General features: G+C 42.0%; 1 protein-coding gene across 2 annotated transcripts in view; it reads left to right on the top strand.

The window, feature by feature from the left end:
• SPIRE1 (spire type actin nucleation factor 1) overlaps positions 1–16,364 on the top strand; it is a 171,804-nt gene that overhangs the window by 92,836 nt on the left and 62,604 nt on the right. For both annotated transcript variants that reach the window (XM_084620673.1, XM_084620674.1), the window contains exon 4: positions 9,051–9,176. In XM_084620673.1, the coding sequence (XP_084476799.1) occupies positions 9,051–9,176 (126 nt within the window). The remainder of the gene's footprint in view (positions 1–9,050; positions 9,177–16,364) is intronic.

Genomic DNA, 16,364 nt, shown 5'->3' with positions numbered 1-16,364 from the left:
GTATTAAACACAGGACTCTGTGAGAACATTCACTCCCCTCAGGATAGGCTTGAACTGCAGCACGAGGGGAGAAAATGCAAGCAAGCACCAGAATCACGAAAGCACCCTACCCAGCTGCTGTACAAAATCACCGTTTCAGTTGGAGAGTTTTGAATGGATGAAAAGATTTGAAGTAAAGGTTTGAAGATCTGATGGAAATAATTATGGACTGCTATGGTGTGCTTAGTTCTAAGGGTTTTTTAATGCCTGCCTCATTCTTTTGGATCTTAAAATACATCAGCTATATTAATGCTAGATGGGTGTGTGTTAGGTATGTTAGAGAAAAACACCTTTTTAAAACAAAAAACACATTTAAAGGTTTGATTAAAATGAATAGATGTCCTGAAATTCAGGGTTAGGGATGACATTTCATATTTGATTCACCATATTGTGTCTAGATTTTGCAACACAGCTATATGTAAAATCACCAGTTGTTTAGAAATCTTGTTAATATGTAGTGCAGTCGGACTGAATAGAGATCTGACTTCAGCCTGTTCAGGCTATTTAAGTATGTGCTAAACCACTTTACTTTAGGTTGACTTTATTATTATTATTTTTATTATTTATTATTTATTAATTTATTTATTTAATGCATCCTTATGACTTGAGAAAACCGATAATTCAGAGCTTGATTTTCAGAAGGTTGACGTCAATGGGAGCTGCAGGCCCCTAATGGGTAATTTTACATTGCTTACTTCTAAAAAAACCAAACAGTTCTCTTTAAGTCTGATCACTTTTCTCTCCGTTTTAATTGCAAGTGTTTAATTTAATTTTTGGTTGCTTTACTTTGTATTCAGTAATAGAGGATACCCATCCCATGTACAAACTTGCTAGTACAGAATTTTAGTAGCTGCCTGAATATTTTTATGCAGATGTCTAACATACTTCCAAATAAAGTATGAAAGTATTGTCAGTACAGAACTTCATGTGGTCTGAACAAAAATAAAATCTTAACCTGCACTCTAAACATTTACACAAACAGAAAAGGCTAAAATTAATAACTGTGGCCTACTGAAAGAATGATAGGTCAAGTGAGGACAGAGTTAGTTATTAAGTAAAGAGAGGATAAATTAACCGTTCTAAAAGAGTCAGAATTTGGCCAGTTTCCATTAAATATGGTGCTAGCCTTCTCATTAAGTGACTAAGTATTTAGTTTTCATATCTCCTGTGTTTGTTCTCCAGGTTGTCAATGGGGTGTGGGTTGGATTGATATGCTATGGCATTCCCCTGCCCCTTTGCGGTACACAGTCTCTTCATATAATTTAATGGAGAAGAGCACTCTCTGTTTTTCTATAGAATTTGTCATGGTGAATACTCAGCAATGAAGTTTAATGAAAGAATCACATTTTATAACTTCCTTTAAAAACTGTTGTAAATGTTGTGGGCCTTATAAGTTTGATTATAAATTTTAATAGCTCTTAATTAAAAAGTAGCTTTGTGTTATTTTGATAAGTGTTCCTCATAAAAAAAAAGTCTTAAAATTGATTTTGTTTTAAATTTCTTCTTCATGAACTGGCTACAGCCAAACATAGTGAGGGAAAGCAGTAATGTTAAATTTTCCCTTTTATAGCTCCACCATTGTATCTCAGTCTTGAAACGGCAAATAATCCAGTTATAGTCTTCTATTGATCAGAAATATAAAGTTGTGAAGGGCCTTGAAGGTGAGGTCGAGAAGTCTGAATTTGATGTGTTGGAAAAGAGGGATCCCGTGAAAGAATATTCAGAGGGACAGTGTAGCAGGATAAGAACAAGAGGCAAGAGAGATCATCATGGCAGATGTGTTTTGGATAAGCTTGATGGAGTAGTGTGATATCAAAGAGACCAGGAAAGGAAAGGTTGCAATAATCAAAACAGGGTATTATGAGGGCCTAAGTTTTAGCTGTGTGGATAGAGGGGAAAAGCAAGAGCTTAGAAATTTTATGGAGGAAGAAGTGGCAGAATTTGGACATTGCCTGGGAAGATGGGGTGGGAGAAGTCAAAAATAATACACATGTGATGGGCCTGAGCATACCTGCATCATGATCATTTGCTTCCAGAAAGTTCACCATGGAAAAGGACAGATTTAGACAAATGTACTACCAAACTAATGAAGGGCTCGTCTGCTACTAAAGAGACTTTGTCTCAAAAAATAGGTCTACCTCTGGAAAGCTTCTAACATAGCCAGTGATTTTTCCCTCAGCTTTTTCTCACCTTTATCTGCATAGTAAAAAACTACTATAAAACCACTAGTAGGAAGCCTTAAGGCCAGCATTACATTTGTTTTTTGTTTGGGTGTCTGTGCAATAATATTTATTTGGGGTTTCAGGTCATTTTGTTTTGATGCTTTAACATGTATTTTTATGGTGAACAGATTATAGGCACTATTTCACAAATACTTGTTCTGTGTCTTTATTGCAGACTTCTGTGAAGAATACCTTGGCTTAGGCACACCGTGCTGGGAGTAGTATTAAAGGCACTGGACCAAATTTAACTAAGGTGTAACCCACAGGAATTATATCTGTTTACATAAGTACTGAACTGACCACATGTTGTAGCATTACTCAAAAAGATTAATGCATTTAGGTCCAGATCTTGCAGTTGAGTCTGTATGGGTTGACTGCAGTGAGGCTTTATGTGGGATGGGAGCAGGAGTCTGCCTACACAGATTCAGTTGCAAGATTGGGATCCTAGAGATTGATACAGCAATCCTCATCAGTTTGGGGAAAACTCCAATTTACTTCAATGAGAATTTTGTTTGAGTAGGGAGTGCAGGATCCTTAATAATAAATAATAATAATTAATAATAATAAAAATATATTTTAGTAATAGATCTCAAAGGCTTTACAAAAGAGGGTAAATATCCTCGTTTTACAGATGAGGAAATGACCACCTCTGCTTGGCCCATGATATCAGCCTCCACCATCCAGTTGCTAGATTTTCAAGCAAGCACCTTTATGCTTTCCCCTGTGCTGCCCTTATGCCTGGGAGTTACTCCCCATAAGTGTCTGTAAAAGTAACTCATTATCTGCCTTCAAAACCCTCCGTAAAACTCTACTTTGCTACTTTATAGGACTGGGAGTTAGCAGAGTAATGCCTCCCTTAAACATTATAAAAGGTTTTTGAGAACTTCCCATCTTCCATATTTCTGGGCAAAATTTTTCTCTTTAGAGAGGGTTGTTCAGTTTCTGTTAATCTTGGTGGTAATTGTGTATGTATGTCTAGAAGCACAATTTAGCCCTCAAGAGGTCTTCCTGAGTGTTTCACAGCTGATAGATCTGTCAGTTCATAGCTTACTATTTATTTATTTTTATCAAATTGTGTGTGCTTCTAGGAATGTTAGTGGACATTTGCTGTGATGCCAGTCTAACTTAAATCGTACGCAAACTTTTTTACAACCTGCTTTTAAACCATGCGAACCATTAGGAATAGGCTTAGTGGGATTTCATCTTCTGTTTTCTAACCAGTTGATACACAATCTATATTAGACTATCATCTAAATCTTTTCAGAATTTGGCTCTTTAAGTTGTTTTGTTAGGGAACTCTTCTTTTCTTGACAATGGAGTTAAGATGCTTTCATTTTAGGAAGCTCCTGACATCTGACAGAAAATTCTGAAAAAGATTCTATTTAGAAACAATTATGCTAAAGTAAAATACATTGTGTTTTTCTTTCTTCTTTTTTATTACTAGGAACATCATTTGCGTAGGAACAAAACATTTGTTTATTTGATAATCTTGTCTTGATGCTCGCTTAAAGTTGTAGTCCTCTTTGTGCAATTAGTATGTTGCTATGAAGACAATTATGCTATTATAAACTAAGAGCTATGACCTTGGAAGGGAAAAAATGTCTGAGGATCAACTATCCCATTTTCAGTTAAATATCCAAAGTGTATTATTTTTAAAAGGGAAGGGAAGAAAAATAATTTAAAAGGGAAATTGCTTCCAGATAGACTGTGTTTCAAAGCCCTGGTCTACACTAGGACTTTAGGTCGAATTTAGTAGCGTTAAATCAATGTAAACCTGCACCGGTCCATACAATGAAGCCCTTTATTTAGACTTAAAGGGCTCTTAAAATCGATTTCCTTACTCCACCCCTGACAAGTGGATTAGCGCTTAAATCGACGTTGCCGGCTCGAATTTGGGGTACTGTGGACACAATTCGATGGTATTGGCCTCCGGGAGCTATCCTAGAGTGCTCCATTATGACCGCTCTGGACAGCACTCTCAACTCAGATGCACTGGCCAGGTAGACAGGAAAAGAACCGCGAACTTTTGAATCTCATTTCCTGTTTGGCCAGCGTGGCAAGCTGCAGGTGGCCATGCAGAGCTCATCAGCAGAGGTGACCATGATGGAGTCCCAGAATCGCAAAAGAGCTCCAGCATGGACCGAACGGGAGGTACGGGATCTGATCGCTGTTTGGGGAGAGGAATCCGTGCTATCAGAACTCCGTTCCAGTTTTCGAAATGCCAAAACCTTTGTCAAAATCTCCCAGGGCATGAAGGACAGAGGCCATAACAGGGACCCGAAGCAGTGCCGCGTGAAACTGAAGGAGCTGAGGCAAGCCTACCAGAGAAGCGAACGGCCGCTCCGGGTCAGAGCCCCAAACATGCCGCTTCTATGATGAGCTGCATGCCATTTTAGGGGGTTCAGCCACCACTACCCCAGCCGTGTTGTTCGACTCCTTCAATGGAAATGGAGGCAATACGGAAGCAGGTTTTGGGGACGAAGAAGATGAGGAGGGGGAGGAGGTTGTAGATAGCTCACAGCAAGCAAGCGGAGAAACCGGTTTTCCCGACAGCCAGGAACTGTTTCTCACCCTGGACCTGGAGCCAGTACCCCCCGAACCCACCCAAGGCTGCCTCCTGGACCCAGCAGGCGGAGAAGGGACCTCTGGTGAGTGTACCTTTTAAAATACTATACATGGTTTAAAAGCAAGCATGTGAAAGGATTACTTTGCCCTGGCATTTGCGGTTCTCCTAGATGTAGTCCTAAAGCCTTTGCAAAAGGTTTCTGGGGAGGGCAGCCTTATTGCGTCCTTCATGGTAGGACACTTTACCACTCCAGGCCAGTAACACGTACTCGGGAATCATTGTAGAACAAAGCATTGCAGTGTATGTTTGCTGGCATTCAAACAACATCCGTTCTTTATCTCTCTGTGTTATCCTCAGGAGAGTGAGATATAATTCATGGTCACCTGGTTGAAATAGAGTGCTTTTCTTCAGGGGACACTCAGAGGAGCCCATTCCTGCTGGGCTGTTTGCCTGTGGCTAAACAGAAATGTTTCCCGCTGTTAGCCACAGGGAGGGGGGAAGGTTGAGGGGGTAGTCACGCGGTGGGAGGAGGCAAAATGCGACCTTGTAACGAAAGCACATGTGCTATGTATGTAATGTTAACAGCAAGGTTTACCCTGAAAGAGTGTAGCCACTGTTTTATAAAATGTGTCTTTTTAAATACCGCTGTCCCTTTTTTTTTCTCCACCAGCTGCATGTGTTTCAATGATCACAGGATCTTCTCCTTCCCAGAGGCTAGTGAAGCTTAGAAAGAAAAGGAAAAGTACTCGCGATGAAATGTTCTCCAAGCTCATGCTGTCCTCCCACACTGACAGAGCACAGAGGAATGCGTGGAGGCAAATAATGTCAGAGTGCAGGAAAGCACAAAATGACCGGGAGGAGAGGTGGCGGGCTGAAGAGAGGAGGTGGCGGGCTGAAGAGAGGAGGTGGCGGGCTGAAGCTCAAATGTGGCGGCAGCGTGATGAGAGGAGGCAGGATTCAATGCTGAGGCTGCTGCAGGACCAAACCAGTATGCTCCAGTGTATGGTTGAGCTGCAGCAAAGGCAGCTGGAGCACAAACTGCCACTGCAGCCCCTCTGTAACCAACCGCCCTCCTCCCCAAGTTCCATAGCCTCCACACCCAGACGCCCAAGAACGTGGTGGGGGGGCCTCCGGCCAACCAGCCACTCCACCACAGAGGATTGCCCAAAAAAAAGAAGGCTATCATTCAATAAATTTTAAAGTTGTAAACTTTTAAAGTGCTGTGTGGCATTGTCCTTCCCTCCACCACCCCTCCTGGGCTACCTTGGTAGTCATCCCCCTATTTGTGTGATGAATGAATAAAGAATGCATGAATGTGAAGCAACAATGACTTTATTGCCTCTGCAAGCAGTGATTGAAGGGAGGAGGGGCGGGTGGTTAGCTTACAGGGAAGTAGAGTGAACCAAGGGGCGGGGGGTTTCATCAAGGAGAAACAAACAGAACTTTCACACCGTAGCCTGGCCAGTCATGAAACTGGTTTTCAAAGCTTCTCTGATGCGTACCGCGCCCTCCCGTGCTCTTCTAACCGCCCTGGTGTCTGGCTGCGCGTAACCAGCAGCCAGGCGATTTGCCTCAACCTCCCACCCCGCCATAAACGTCTCCCCCTTACTCTCTCAGATATTGTGGAGCACACAGCAAGCAGTAATAACAGTGGGAATATTGGTTTCGCTGAGGTCTAAGCGAGTCAGTAAACTGCGCCAGCGCGCCTTTAAACGTCCAAATGCACATTCTACCACCATTCTGCACTTGCTCAGCCTGTAGTTGAACAGCTCCTGACTACTGTCCAGGCTGCCTGTGTACGGCTTCATGAGACATGGCATTAAGGGGTAGGCTGGGTCCCCAAGGATACATATAGGCATTTCAACATCCCCAACAGTTATTTTCTGGTCTGGGAATAAAGTCCCTTCCTGCAGCTTTTGAAACAGATCAGAGTTCCTGAAGATGCGAGCATCATGCACCTTTCCCGGCCATCCCACATTGATGTTGGTGAAATGTCCCTTGTGATCCACCAGAGCTTGCAGGACTATCGGAAAAGTACCCCTTGCGGTTTATGTACTCGGCGGCTTGGTGCTCCAGTGCCAAGATAGGGATATGGGTTCCATCTATAGCCCCACCACAGTTAGGGAATCCCATTGCAGCAAAGCCATCCACTATGACCTGCACATTTCCCAGGGTCACTACCCTTGATATCAGCAGATCTTTGATTGCGTGGGCTACTTGCATCACAGCAGCCCCCACAGTAGATTTGCCCACTCCAAATTGATTCTCAAGCTTCCACAGGGCTATCGCCACTCGCTTCTCAACTGTGAGGGCTGCTCTCATCTTGGTATTCATGCGCCTCAGGGCAGGGGAAAGCAAGTCACAAAGTTCCATGAAAGTGCCCTTACACATGTGAAAGTTTCGCAGTCACTGGGAATCGTCCCAGACCTGCAACACTATGCGGTCCCACCAGTCTGTGCTTGTTTCCCGAGCCCAGAATCGGCGTTCCACAGCATGAACCTGCCCCATTAGCACCATGATGCATGCATTGGCAGGGCCCATGCTTTCAGAGAAATCTGTGTCCATGTCCTGATCACTCACGTGACCGCGCTGACGTCGCCTCCTCGCCCGGTATTGCTTTGCCAGGTTCCGGTGCTGCATATACTGCTGGATAATGCGTGTGGTGTTTAATGTGCTCCTAATTGCCAAAGTGAGCTGAGCGGCCTCCATGCTTGCCTTGGTATGGCGTCCGCACAGAAAAAAGGCGCGGAATGATTGTCTGCCGTTGCTCTGACGGAGGGAGGGGTGACTGAGGACACGGCTTACAGGGTTGGCTTCAGGGAGCTAAAATCAACAAAGGGGGTGTCTTTACATCAAGGAGTATTTCAGGCAGGACTTCACGGAGGGTTCCAATAAGAAATGGTGCACCTAAGTTATCGTTCTTATTGGAACAAGGAGGTTAGCCTGGCCTCTGATTGATACATGGCTTGGTTTACCTCGCTGCACCTTCTCTGTGAGTGACTGCAGTGTGACCTAGAGGAATGAGTCCCCTAGACAGGGGAGGAGGCAAATGAGTACAAAACAAATCTGGTCTATTTCTTGTTTTGACCCACTCCATCTATCTTTTACATCTTTGGCTGGCAGCAGACGGTGCAGAAGGACTGCATGCCATCCACATCTCATGGCTGCTCGGCAGAAGATGGTACAGTACGACTGCTAGCAGTCTGTATCGCCTGCCCGCTCACCATAAGACGGTTCAATAGGACTGACTGCAGGACTAAAGAGAATGACCTGGTCAAGTCATTCCAAATTTAGTCCCTGCGCCCATGTCTGCCCAGGCGCTCCCAGCCGACGTGACCAGGAGCACCTCGGACATGATGAGGATGACTACTAGTCATACTGCACCGTCTGCTGCCAGAAGGCAATGTGTTGCTGCTACTGTGTAGCAAAGCCGTACCGCGTCTGCCAGCACCCAGGAGACATAGGGTGACGGTTACCTGAGCGGGCTCCATGCTTACCGTGGTATGGCGTCTGCACAGGTAACTCAGGAAAAAAGGCGCGAAACGATTGTCTGCCCTTGCTTTCACGGAGGGAGGGAGGGAACCGGGGGCCTGACGATATGTACCCAGAACCATCCGCGACAATGTTTTAGCCCCATCAGGCATTGGGATCTCAACCCAAAATTCCAATGGGCAGCGGAGACTGTGGGAACTGTGGGATAGCTACCCACAGTGCAACGCTCCGGAAGTCGACTCTAGCCTCGGTACTGTGGAAGCACTCCGCCGAGTTAATGTACTTAATGCACTTAGAGCATTTTCTGTGGGGACACACACACTCGAATATATAAAACCGATTTCTAAAAAACCGACTTCTATAAATTCGACCTTATTCCGTAGTGTAGACATACCCAAAGTTTTCCAGGAAGTGACGGCGTCTTTTTGAATGTCTCCTAATCTCTCCTTCATTCTCAGAACTTTTCCTACAAAAACGAAAAGGCAGCAGAAAAGTAAAGAAATGTACTTTAATTGCTGCCTGAAATTAAGTGCATCTCTATTTTAGGTTGCAGAATCTTGAAAACAATGTATAATAGAAACTATCATTGGTTAAAAAAATAAACTGACGTAAATATGTCCAGGGAACATTTGGATGCTACTCTGTAAGTACAGTCGGTTCCTACCTGTGTTGTGTTAGTAAAAGCAGCTGTGTATGTGTCTATATATAACAATTTTTATTTTCCTCCCTAGTTGTGTGCTGCCCATCTACCAACCCGATCAGAGGCGCCAAACCACTATCAGGCAGTATGTCGGGCACTGTTTGCTGAAACAATGGAGTTGTACACATTCCTGGCCAAAATTAAAAGTGCAAAAGAGGTAAGCAGTCGGAGAGAATTTTCTGTTGTTAATTTGGTTACTAGGGGAGTGAGTACTGTGAAAAACTTTCTATTTCCGATCACCAGTGACAATCCAATGGTAGAGAAAATTATTTATAAAGTGGCCCTACAATTAAGCTTTCTGTTTTTTGTCCTGTACCCGTTAATCATGGGTATTTGATAGAGGTTAGCATACTTTCATGATAGACCATGACCCATAATGTGATCAGGAAAACAAACATACATCTCCTGGAAACAAACATTATGCTGGAAAACGATCCCTCACTCTCACAGACCTTGGGAGGCAGGCCAGTCCTCGCTTACAGACAGCTCCCCAACCTGAAGCAAATACTCACCAGCAACCACACACCACACCACTAACACTAACCCAGGAACCAATCCCTGTAGCAAACCTCGTTGCCTACTCTGTCCCCATATCTACTCTAGCGACACCATCAGAGGACCCAACCACATCAGCCACGCCATCAGAGGCTCATTCACCTGCACATCTACTAATGTTATGTATGCCATCATGTGCCAGCAGTGCCCGTCTGCTATGTACATTGGCCAAACCGGACAGTCCCTACAGAAAAGAATAAATGAACACAAATCGGACATCAGGAATGGTAACATACAAAAGCCAGTAGGAGAACACTTCAATCTTCCTGGACATTCTGTAACATATTTAAAAGTAGCTATACTTGAACAAAAAAAACTTCAGAACCAGACTTCAAAGAGAAACTGCAGAACTAAAATTGATTTGCAAATTTAACACCATTAATTTCGGCCTGAATAGGGACTGGGAGTGGCCAGCTCATTACAAAAGCCTTTCCTGGAATTGATACCACCTCATCTATTATTGGGAGTGGACTGCATCCACCCTGATCGAATTGGCCCTGTCAACACTGGTTCTCCGCTTGTGAGGCAACTCCCTTCTCTTCATGTGTCAGTATAATAATGCCCGCATTGGTAATTTTCACTCCATGCGTCCGATGAAGTGGGTTCTAGGCCACGAAAGCCTATGCACAAATAAATTTGTTAGTCTATAAGGTGCCACTGGACTCTTTGTTGTTTTTGTGGATACAGACTAACACGGCTACCCCCTGATACTAAACATTACTTTATGCTTTTCATGTTGCCTTCCTGCTCTCTCTGCCAATGACACCAGGCTCAACATTCTATTTGTCTGCTTCTCCCATAAGTGTCTTCATGCTTTCTTCCACGCTGCTCCTAGTGGTTATTTTCCTGAGCTGGTCTGGAAGGGCGCTCTCCACTTTGCATTCAGATCGCTTCTTCTGTGTCACCTACAAGAAATTAACTGAATAAATTATGGTGAGTTTAGAGAGCCAATAGTGGACAGTTATATGTAAATCAACACATTGTATTGTGTTGATAGACACAATATAGTGTTAATAACAGAGTCACCGCCTTGACGTCTCCACCTGTTTTTATGACCCTTTCCTCTATACTTCGTTTATCTTTCTTGGAACAGTAGTGGGTAATTTTTATTTTTACTCTGGTCCAAAACTCTCAAATAATCTAGCTAGAAAGTATACATTGATTATGTCTTTAGCAAATCCCTAAATATTCGAGGCAAAAAGCTTCCCCACAGTTTCTTCCTGTTCAAGTTGGATGAGTGAAAATGTTTCCATTTGCTCATGCTCAGTATAACAGCTGTTCATTAATGTAATTACTGAAGACTGTATTACACATTAATTGCTTTTTGTCCCCCTAGATTAGGTACAAAGCTGACCACAGTGAGCAGTTAGGCATTTTCAGTATATGCCTATATAGAACATTACTTTTTTATTTAAATATTATAGAAGTACACAAATATATACATCAATATACACACAGTAATACTTTTGTTTTAAACTTGTAAACTATTCAATCACCCTGTAAATTAGAGTGTATACTGTGAGATGAAAAATACCGTTTGCCTCTGAAAAGGCTATTAGGACTTGATCCAAAACACATTTAAATCAATGGAAACAATCCCACTCTGGGTGAAATTCTGGCCCTACTGAAGTCGATGGGCTATTAAAAAACACTGAAAGTTGCTGAGAAACACAGTTATTGTTGTCTTACAAACAGCTGTAATAATAGTTAAGGTTTGAAATCCTTATAGGTGGCTTAGTTTTATAATCCACATGGTACTTGCTCACTGCTTTTATCAAAGTGTAACTTCAGAAACCCTTCAGTGGTTAAAAAAAATCCAAAGGACATAGAAAACAAAATAAGAGCCATGAAGAAAATATATATTAATATGGAGTGCTGTATATTTCTTATTGCCATTTATTTCTAGCTTGTACCTGTGCCAGAAAGGAGTTATATGATCACCTTAAAGTTGTGCCAACAAAAACTTTATACTATCTTCATATATTCTTTCCCTACCTAGAATGTAGTGGCTTCACAACTCATGGGTAATATGGTGAACCCAAGCAGAAGTCAATAAAATGTTTTATGTATCCTCTCACCATCGTATATTCTATTTGGCTATAGATGTGCATGTAAGTGTATGTAAAACACATTATATAGTATAGAGGCTGTATTGGCGTGTGTTTGAGGTGGCTACGTTTATTCACAAGTGGTGCACCCATCAATTGAGTTACACACATTATCCCAAATGAATGTTGGCAAAATCCCTTACAGGCAGGGAGAGACTTTCATTCATGGAGAGAATGAAAAATGTGGAGCTATATATTTAGAAGGGAGATTCATAAGAGGGGACATCATAGAGAGAAGCAGAGAGAGTAGAATGAAGCCAGGAATGGTTAACTGATGTAGGAGCGGAAAGGGAGACGGAAACTTTTTTAAAATATTATGGAATAGTAGCAGCTGTTCAGTAGTTAGTTAGGATTCAGGCTGGCTTTTCAGTATAAACCTGATTTATCCAACCTACCCTAAAATACATTGAACTCCCTAAATCTTTTATCTTATTCCATCGTCGAGTTTTTCTGGGGAGTTTGGTAATTTTTCCCAGCTTATCATTTTGTTGGCCTGTCTCCCGCTCTTACACTACTAATGCCACTCCTTTTCAGGTGCTCAGGGGAGTAAGGATGACCCTTGGTCCACCAGTGATGCCACCTGCTAGTGCTTTTGGTCTTCAGATGGGCCAGGCCTTCTCAGCCCCCTAACCTGCTACTTCTGCTCTCTGGCTCTTAGGGCTGTGGGGGAAGAAGGGGAAAATATTGCTAATTTACCCCATCCTACACTGTGTGCTTTTATTTACCACAAGAAGTTCACATACACAGAGGGAATCGCCCCCCTCCCCCCCGCAATACCAGCAAAAAATGCATCTTATGAAACACACAATAACCATAGCTGTGCTATGGAATCAACGTTAATTACAATGCTTGGTTAAGCTAAAGTGAGTTATATTAATACAGTGTAAACATAATCAGTATGCTTAAAAGTAATAACACAAGAACACGTCCTTTCCCAGGATGATCCAAAAGTTAGAGATCTCCCTTGTGTGAACAGAGTTAGATAAAATATAAAGTTAAACATTCTTTTTTGGGGCGGGGCCAAGAAAAGATAGACATAGCAGAACTGAACTTCTGTTATGCAAACATAGGAAGAAAGGAATTGGTACACTGTACCAGACCTGTGGTAGGCAAAGGTAGGCCAGTACCCTGTCTCAGACAGTTGCCAGCACCAGATGCTTCAGAGGAAGGTGTAGGAACCCTACAGTAAGCAGAAGTGGGATAATCTGCCCCCCCATATTAGGCCACATCCTGATGGCTAATAGTTAGAGAGTGGCTTAAGCCCTAATGTATGAGGTTTAGTATCACTTCCAAAATTAATTGTTAATTGTCTATTCTTGATAGCCATATAAGTGTCCAATCCTTTTTTGAATCTTTCTAAGTTCTTGTCCTGAAGGAATTCCTGTGGCAATGAAATCCAGTTGAATTATACACTGTATGAAAAAGTTTCTTTTTATCGATTTTTGAATTTGCCACCTTTTAATTTCATGGATTGTCCCCTTGTTCCTTTGACGCAAGGGGAACAGATATTCCTGATTTGTCTTCTTTATGCCATTAATTATTTTATCTCATTCGTTGCCTTTGTAAAGTAGACAGTCAGTTTTTTCTGTCTCTCTGTATATTTCAGTCTCTCCATCTGAAAAGATATACTTCTGTAAAGCTCTACCTAAGCAAATAAGTATAAAGAATATCTATTATTTTGTTCCTTTATTTTTCTTCTGTTTCATTTCAAGTAAAGATTCTAATGGGTCAATTAATAAAATAGCAAATTGTTAATAATATCTATATATTCATGACTACATCTGATAATGGGCTGCAGCTATCTAAGTAATTTTTGAGTGTGTTTCTTCTTAACAATGTTTAATGGATCATTTATTTAGAAAAATAGAGACTGTAGGTCCTCAGCCAACTTGACCTTAATAGTCAATTGGTCGGAAAAGCTATTAAAATACAGTGCTACACAGAATGTATGCTCTGAGAGTAGGATTTAGTGTACCCTAACCTCTTCATAAAGGAAAGAATCTTCCTGTCCAGTAAAATGAATTCCTTTGAGGTTAGTCTTCCATTCAGTCTCTGATTGGCAAGGATCGGAGTAGATTTTGCTGTTGGCATGTCATATGAATAAAAACTTAACGTCATCCTAGTTAAAACTGCTAACTATTCAACAGTGGTGGAACTTACACGTTAAATGAAAACATTCCACCTGCTGTATCATTATTTACTTAAATTTTTTTGTGGGCACTGGCGAAATGTGTGTTACACTTTTTCTGGCTTTTACCTCTTTTGAGAGAATATAGTGTGCTCACTCTGGAATTCCTTGCATTGCTGCTACAGTTCACTTCATCTGATGCATGCAGTGGAAAATACATGCATCCAATGAAGTGAGCTGTAGCTCATGAAAGCTTATGTTCATAAAGCTTATAATATTTAAATAAAGAAATAAATTTGTTAGTCTCTAAGGTGTCACAAGTACTCCTTTTCTTTTTTGTAAATACTATGTTCACCATTTGCCTGCGTGTGACATTCCTCAGGGTACAAACTGAACCACTGAGTCCCCTTAACTCTTCAGCTTGGGGTGCCTCTTACACTGCTTTGCTAGTGAAACTCAGCCTCTCCAGGTTCTGCTTGCACACAGACATATAGAGTCGCTCCCAGAGGGATAGCTCAGTGGTTTGAGCATTGCCTGCTAAACCCAGGGTTGTGAGTTCAATCCTTGAGGGGGCCATTTAGGGATCTGGGGCAAAAATTGGGGATTGGTCCTGCTTTGAGCAGGGGGTTGGACTAGATGACCTCCTAAGGTCCCTTCCAACCCTGATATTCTATGATTCTATGATTCAAAATTACATGAATGCTCTCCCAGCCACTCATGAACTATATACAGGGTGACACCCGCTAATTCTTAGCCCCAGCCTGGTACCCCAGAAATGTGCATCTTGCACTGTTGAGCCCGCTACTGAACAAACCAAGCTCATTAATTTCCTTTGATGAAATGATGGATTATTATAGTGCTCCAGCCTTTGTTAACCTGAGTACATATTGCCAAACATTTCAACCAAAACACACTGGTTTAGACAAATCAATAAAACATGTTTATTTACTAGAGAAAGATAGATTTTAAGTGATTATAAGTGATAAAGGCATAAAAGTCAGAGTTGGTTACAAAAGAAATAAAAGATAAATCCGCAATCTAATTCCTAAATATTACCAACCTATATAAGATTTGAAAGCAAAAAGGTTTCTCACCCAAAAGCTTAGAGCAGTTCATACAAACTGGAACACCTTCCAGCTAGGACACACCCCTCCCTCCCCCACACCAACAGTTCAGTGATGCTCCTATTGTCTTTCAAGAGATCATGATGCTGTGAGTAGAGATGTGGGAGGAGAGGTGAGGAGTAGGTCACTGTCTCTCCTTTTTATACTGGAAAAGTCTTTGCTTGATCATGGGGTCAGCAGTTCCATTGCGTATGTACTCTGCAGGCTGTCCTTCAAGTGAGTTGTAAATGTCTTGTTTACAACTTCCCTGCTGGTGAATCTCTGATGAAACAGATAATGACTCTTTAGCTCCCTGCAGGTGTGCAAATGTGTCTTTGTCTCTGAAAAACTAGTCTGAGCCTGCTTTTCTAACTTTGTTACATGCTAATGTAAGATCATTATTATACAGTAGAATCTCACAATTTTACATACATAGTTGCTGCACATATTTTACCAGGATAATAATGTTCAGTAGGTTGTGAGTTTTGAAATGATATCTCTCAAGGCATACTTTATACACCATATATCATAATCATATAATAGAGGTGAACCTGAGGTACAAGGTGTCATATGGGGTGTCACAATGGGCACAATTGATTTCCTTTCTGACCTGCCCTTTAATATCTGTGGCCTTATTTCTGAATAGTGGGTTGATTTTACCAATAAAATGCATGAAAAAAGAAATTCCTAATTTTGTAGCTTCTGCTCATCAAGGCCCAGATTTTTAAAAGGTATTTAGGCATTGTTTCACTCAGCATTGCAGAGGCTAGTTGGTTTAGTAGCCTAAGAGTATGTCTATACAGCAAAGAAAAACCCATAGCTGGCCTATGCCAGCCGACTTCGACTCATGGGGCTCAGGCTGCAGGGCTGTTTCATTGCTGTGTAGACGTCTGGGCTTGGGCTGGAGCCTGAGCTCTGGGACCCTCCCACCATGCAGGAAGTCTACACAGCAATGGGAGCGCCCCGCAGCCTGAGCCTTGCAAACCAGAGTTGACTGGCACAGACCAGCTGTGGATTTCTAAGTCTCATTTTCAAAAGTGACATAGGCCTGTAGGAGCCTGTGTCTTATGGAAAGTCAGTGGGACTCAGGCCCTTAGGTCACTTTTGAAAATGAGTCTTGGGCTTCTAAATAAATTAGGGATTGCAATGCTGAGCAGAGCAGTGCCTAAATACCTTTTAAAAATCTGGGCCCAGATCTTTAGCCAATTTGATACCTGTCGTGCTGTGTACAGCTTACCTAGTTGGCTGTTCCCATGAGGGCAGCTGAACTGCAGCAAAAGCTTAAATACCCTTGCATAGTGGGAATTTCTACAAGCTTTTAATTATACCTCTTAGGAAATCTTTCCAGTGGATATTAACCCTTTCTAGCAACATTAAAAAAATTAGGAATTTGTAATCATCTTTATCACCTGTTTTTGGACACAGAGTCTTCATTTTCCCATTACATTTGA

The sequence above is a fragment of the Lepidochelys olivacea genome, assembly GCF_965140295.1.
Source record: "Lepidochelys olivacea isolate rLepOli2 genome assembly, chromosome: 2".
In the NCBI taxonomy this organism is placed as follows: domain Eukaryota; kingdom Metazoa; phylum Chordata; order Testudines; family Cheloniidae; genus Lepidochelys; species Lepidochelys olivacea.
The sequence above is the reverse complement of the archived record's forward strand: the minus strand, read 5'-3'. Positions and strand labels throughout refer to the sequence as shown.